Source organism: Coturnix japonica, chromosome 3 (assembly GCF_054131305.1).
Source record: "Coturnix japonica strain WE chromosome 3, WE-NBRP24, whole genome shotgun sequence".
NCBI classification, from domain to species: Eukaryota; Metazoa; Chordata; class Aves; order Galliformes; family Phasianidae; genus Coturnix; species Coturnix japonica.
The window spans coordinates 63,928,977-63,935,516 of record NC_140665.1 but is presented as its reverse complement, the minus strand read 5'-3'; the positions used below and the strand labels follow the sequence as shown (position 1 = coordinate 63,935,516).

Genomic DNA, 6,540 nt, shown 5'->3' with positions numbered 1-6,540 from the left:
TGGCAGTGCCATTGCCTAAGAAAGGCCATTGGCACTACAGCATATGATCTGCTGGGAAAAAAAAGTAATGCTATAAGAACTTCAGTATTACCTGAGTGGGAAATAATACTAATGGGGTTGTTGGTTGGTTGGTTTGCTTTTGTTTTCCTGTAACTAGAGATGTAAAATTCCACATGTATTCAGTGTGTCCTTGGAAATGGTACTGCTATGTGTATTAAAAAATAATAATAGTAATATTAAAATAGTCTTACTAATTAAAAAAGTCTAATTTGTGCTAATGTAGAGCATTTTTTTAATGGCTACTAAATGTCTGTGAAGTCGATCACAGGAATATTGTGTTCAGCTACTTCAGGTAACTGCTTCACACCATTCTGTATGTACAACTTTTAATACAGTCTGGCTTTTACCTCCTCCAGTCTTCCTGGGAGGCTGTTTCAAAATCTTACTTCTCCAGCCACTGTAAACTCTTTTAAACCCTTACAAAAGTGCTATTTGGTATGTTGCAGGTCAGCATGCCTGTTTGTTCTTGAATCAACATTGTCATTTAGAACAAACTGCTCTTCATGTCTTTGAAGTGAAGATATGGAGAGTGCCTCTTACCAGTCATTTTGGTAGAATAAATGAGCCATGTGTCATGCAATGGGAGGTTTTCCCTTTATCACTCTTGAGACCCTCCTCCGCATCCATCTCATCAGGATCCCTCTTGTCTAAATGCACGTGTTCTGTAGGGCACAGAGCTCCAGAGGGTCTTAGCATCCTTCTTTCTTTCTCCAGTGACACACTTACTCTGCCTAGTGGAAATGTCTTGCTAAATACACTCAAGGATCAAATCTGCCTTTTTCATATCCCTTTAGCATTTGAAGCCAGTGGTTAACTTGTACATCTAGGAACAATTGACATATCCTTGTTTCTGAACTGATGACCTTGCAACTTATGAGAGAAATTCGTATTACTTTGCAAGGGCACAAATTTGCAATTTACACTATTAAATTTCCTTCTGTTTCTATTACTCTAGTTCTCAAGGTTATTCAAGTCTTCCTGTATCATATTGCCATAGCCTTCCATATCAATGATGTCACTCACTTTTGTGTCATCAGCAAATTTCTTTAACAAACTCCATCTTCCTATTCTAAGGTAGTGAATAAAAATACAACTGAAGTTGTATCCTTGTGGAATTCTTAGTAAAATAACCCCCAACACTCGGTTTCACAGTTGTAGGAACTGCTTTCTTCCATTTCACACTTGCAGGAAATGCAGTTCAGCCCTAGAAGAACTTAAATTCAGATCTTGGAGGTTATAAAATTTTGAAACTGTTGTCTTCTAAACTCTGAACTATTTAATACCTACAGCTGCCTAAATTTTAGTAACAGCTACTTACAATAGTAGAATGAATATTTTCCCAATTCCATCTATGTATCTTTTTGCAGCTACAAAAACTTGTAAGTGGAAGGACTGTACTCATGGTATGGTGATGAATTTGATTACTTTTTAGCATTTCACTCTCTTTGTTAAGGATGCTGTTAGAGTGATTTTTACCCTTGCAGTCAGTTTTACTACTTCGCCAGTCTTATATTTAATTTCTATTTCAGAAAAGCACAGCTTCCCTGGAGATGATCCCTAAGCCTGAGACAACATTGCTTGTCTATTTCGACCCTATATGAATTTTCAAGTTCTAATCTCCCTACTCTGGGCAGCCACATCATTCTTCCTGCAGGAAACACTGGACCGAGATTCACGGCCTTGTTCACACTTCCCCATGTCTTTCCTTTTTTCCACTTAGTTTGGTGTCAGCAAAATCAAAGAAAATCTCTGAATAATTGTCATTGATACATTTTGTTTTCTGTTCCTATGCCATTTGCAAAATGATTGTCACTGCAGTACATGGTCTTTAGTCAAAAAGCTCTGCAGATAAAAGTTTCATTTATTGCACACTGACTGAAGCTTATACCTATCTCAGCTGCATTTAACGCAACATTTGTGTTGCTCATTAATCTGAGAAGAGCGAAGGCAAGCTCATTTTTTTTCCTGAAAGACTGTAAATGGCCTTTTGTTATCATTTAGCAGGGAATGACCTCCTGCAAGCTCTGTTTGCTGCATCTGCACAATGCTGCTGAGAGAGAACTGCTAGTAGCACAGAGGAAATACAGCACAGCTGGACAGTTGCACCGCAGCCCAGAGAAAAGTGCTATGTAATACCAGTATAACTGGAAAGATGAAGTCCTCTGCAGACCAACTGTTGAGTGTCAGCAGTTTGTGCTAGCAGAACTGCCAGTAAAACTGCCTTCCTCTCAAACAAGGCCAGTAACAAGAGCACACGGAGAGACAGGTTTATGGGGATATCTGTAGGGTGCTGGTGAGAAGGGCTCCCTCCTTGACTCTTATACTGCTGTGCCTATACAAACAGCCCCAAAGATGCCTGCCCACCATGGTCCCGATGCCATGTGCTTGGCCATTGCTGGCCTTGTTTGAACCAGAAAGTTTTACTGGCAGAAGTTCTGCTAGCATGTACTTATAGACATTGATGTGTTGGCAGGATGCACTCACGTTTGGCTGTTTTTAACGATGCAAGATGTCCTCAGAGCATCAGGCTTTTATCAGCAGAGATGACAGCATTATGGAAGGCTAACCCAGATTACCTCGTGCAATGTTTGGTAGATTGCCTTCTGGTAATTTCTTGCAGCATATTGTGGAGCTGCTGTTGTATACTGTGAGATACCATCAGTTACACCATAAAATCTGTGTAAATATTGGGTCAGATTTTCAAAAAATTTTCTGTCTTGTGCAATAACCTATTTTTACATGTGCCGTTTTCCCATATTGCAGATTTCCCATTGCCAGAACCCCAGATTGTATCAAACAGCATCACTCTCTTGTTCATTTAGGGCAGATGTAAGTATTCCCTTCTTATCTAAGGAGCAGCCTAAAGTATCGGGTAGTGGGGACAAGTGGAACATAAGAGTCAAGGAATGGCAGCTAACTATTTGCAGTAAGTGTTAGCTAAACTGCTTCACAAGAACAACTTGTATTTTTGGGCCATATTGGAGGAGAGAATCATTCAGGGTTGGATGTTAAACTTGTGCCAACATATCCACTCTGATTTAGGAGCTGCTTAATGAGGAGACACGAGAACGAGGAGGTGCCAACTTTTTGGAAAGCTGTGCTGATGTGGGCATTTTGGCATTACCTGGGGGGCTGTCTCCAGTGAGGTATATAAAGTTAAGTATTTCCTGCTGCACGGTCTTTTCATGCTGGGCAACATACTGGAAACAAGAGATGAACGTGATACATTGGACTTTGCTAACTGTGGGTGAACAGAAAATAAGGTTTGTATCCAATTCTGTCCTATCTGTAGGATATGTAGAATATATAGATGGCTGGAAGATAGCTAGAGCTTAGAGACCATAGGCATGTGTGGAACCTGCAGATCTGCATAGAAAGCCACACATGTAACCAGAGCACCTGCACAATGACCCTAACACGGTATGGACATATAGCACCTGTTGTTTGCAGGCAGGCAGCATGCACCCAGTGAGTGCAATGTGTTCTGGACACATCCATTTTATCACACATTCACAGATACTCTGCTTAGCACATGCACTGAAGATCTGGCATGCCTGTGTATGTGCTGGGCAGCACATGGGCTGATACTTCTGTCTTAGATTTCATGGCTATAATTCAGAAAGAACCATTTATTGAAGACATATACTCACTCATTTGGAACTGCTGTTCCTAAAAATGCCCTTCCTACATCAGCTACCTGCTTTTGGGGAGCTTCCTAAGGGGCTCTGCATCTCATTTTTGCTCTAGCCATGTCTTCTTCCCCAAAAAACCCATTCTGATTTATCCTTTCCTTAGCATCCTTCACCATGTGCTTATGTTGATGATGAGAGCAGCATCCCAGCATCCTCAATGCACCGCGGCGTGCCGCGCATGCGCCCACGCAAGCGTCCCGGCGTCTGTGCACCCGCGGCGTCTCCGAGGTGCTCCGAGGGCAGCGAGCGGGGTGTCACGGCCGCAGTGGGTGCCGCCGTTCCCCGCTGCTGGTGAGTGAGGGGCCCGGCCGCCACCCGCACGCTGCCCGGGTTCGGCAGCCATGGTATGATGTGTGCGGTTACCATGGGAGCAGCCGGCAAGCGGGAGGGGAGCCGGCGGGGCAGCGCTTGTTGCCGGCGGTAGCCACCCCCCCGCTGGGCCTTGATGCTCGGCCCGGGGCGCGGGGACGGTGCCGAAGGGGCTGAGGAGGGAGAGTCTCGCTCCCAGGTTGGGGACATCACCAGGCCTCGCTCTGGGTTCGTTCGTCTTTATTTTTTATTGGTAACGACTTGTTGGGAATTTCTCTGAGCTGAGAGTCTGTCGGTTGTGAACCGCTGTTTGCTGCTGTAGTAATCCTAGTAATAAATGGGTAATGGTTGCTTTTAAACCAGGGGAGTGGAGAGTGGTTAGGCCCTGGAACAGGCTGCCCAGGGAGGTTGTGGATGCCCCGTCCTTGGAGGTGTTCAAGACCAGGTTGGACGGGGCCCTGGGCAACCTGATCTAGTAAAGGTGTATGTTTGGTGGCCCTGCCAGGCAGGGGGGTTGGAACTACATGATCCTTGAGGTCCCTTCCAACCCGGGTCATTCTGTGATTCTGTGAAACTGTCTAATAATTCTCCCTCATAGCTCACTCTTATTAACCCCATCTGGGTGCTAACTAACCCACAGGCTGATTTAACACTGAGTTCAGTGTTCATCTATGAGAGCTCTGATAGCTACAGCACAGGCTTTCTCTCACTGGTGTGGTGAGGCAGCAAGTGCTGCCTGTAAGTAATAGCCAAAACCCATTGCAATATCTCATTTTTATCCACTGTGGTTGTTTATTGGGCTTTGGAGCTGCTTTTGGTCTTCCAGATCAGGTTGGTGTCTACTGAAGGTTATTTGCTGTGGTGATTTGGTGCTTTTTTTAAGCCTGAAGCTGGTACTGGTCTAAGACAATGCTGTGCTTAGTGAGAGCTGTGAGCTCTGTGAGTACTTTAGTGATTAAATGGTCCTGTTTCTGACATCTGAGTTATACGTACACTGACTGCTATCCTAGTGCTACTTAACCCAGAGTGCTGTGAGGGTGCAACTATATCACTGCTAGTGATAGCTGGGTCTCATCTGGTGTTCTCTGAACCATATTCTGTTGAGCTGGGGCTCTCTGATTCTGTGCTGTTATCTGCTGCTTTAAATCTTTCTGTGCAGTAAAGACAAGACCTCTGGAGGAAGAAAGTGAGAGGAAAAGGGGAGAGACCGAGTACAGCTCTTTGGAGGCTGATTTGAAACAGAGAGCAGCATCACCTGTGCAAGTTAAAGGCTACCTGGAAAATGGTGACAACAGCAGGGACCAGATCTGCCACATATCAGTTATGCTGACCTTGAGTCTGCAACATTGCCTTTATGTGTCCCTGCTGAACAAAATGCGAATGTTGGTCGATTTTCAGAAAGAGGCACAGAACAAATAGAAATAGTGTCATTAAAAGAAACCCAAACAAAAAAAACAACAAGGGTAAAACTAGGTGGTAGTCTAGGCAGCTGGTGCAGTCATCCTTCCTTCATCCTGTGTTACTACTCTCTACTCCTTGCATTGATTTGTATTTTTCTCAGAAGGGAACTGGCACAATGTAACTAGCTTTGGTACTTGCTCAATCCAGAGCACTGCTGCAGCTGCTTGATACTTAAATGTTTCAGCCTTAGGCATGATAAAATAGGGAATATAAATCTTTCTGTCAGCCTTTTGAGAAAGAGACGGTGGTTGTACTGTCTGTGATGGCACACCGTGTTGGCATGGCAGCCAAATTCAGATAAAGAATTTCCATGGTTCTTAATTGCTTGCAAGAGATAATAACCTTTCTTATCTTATCATGTACATTTACTTCTATTTTATGACATTGCTTACTTGTTTCCCTGTGCTTTATTACATTTTCTGGCTAATAATTATGGGATACCAATTAGTAATACATTTGTATCCTATCAGTACAATTCTGAATGTGCATAATAGTACTGTATGCCAAAATTAGGAGGAATTAATGCTGTCATGGGATCGGTGCTAAGCTTAAGTTGGGCTCGTGGCTTCCCTCTCCCCATGAAGCTCCCAAGCCACCTTATTGATGGGTGCCTGAAAGCAGAGGTCTGCCAGCTGCCACTTATACTCTCAGGTGGCTTCTTAATACAACTATGGAAAACATGGGTGTAAATGCAATATAATACACATTTTAGTGGACATGGTGATGATGATTTACAGTTGACCTTGATGATCTGAGATCTTCTCCTACCACCATGGTTCTATGGCATTCCAGTGTCAAAGCTCTGAGGCTCTAAAAGCACTGACAGGTTCTGGCTCTTGATCTGTACCTGTATTTTGCTGTTCTGCACACTGAAGTGAAAGACATTTGTGTACTACTCCTTACTGTCCAGTTTGACCTTATGCAGTTAACCTGAGGGGGTTGTGTTGTGTATTAATTAAAGAGGTTTCCAGCATATACAGGCCCTGAAAGAAAGAACAGAAGAGGCAGCTGGAAACTT

General features: G+C 43.7%; 1 protein-coding gene across 5 annotated transcripts in view; it reads left to right on the top strand.

The window, feature by feature from the left end:
• Positions 1-3,934: 3,934 nt before the first annotated feature.
• Positions 3,935-6,540, top strand: part of ARMC2 (armadillo repeat containing 2) — a 54,561-nt gene continuing 51,955 nt past the window's right edge. For 2 of the 5 annotated variants that reach the window (XM_085543644.1, XM_015858661.3), the window contains exon 1: positions 3,935-4,043. Coding sequence is in view for 2 of the 5 variants with exons in the window: in XM_015858658.3 (XP_015714144.2) it covers positions 4,198-4,289 (92 nt within the window). In the remaining 3 variants the exon portion in view is untranslated. Of the gene's footprint in view, positions 4,290-6,540 lie in introns of all 5 variants that reach the window. The other 3 variants (XM_015858658.3, XM_015858657.3, XM_032443224.2) reach the window with 2 other exon arrangements.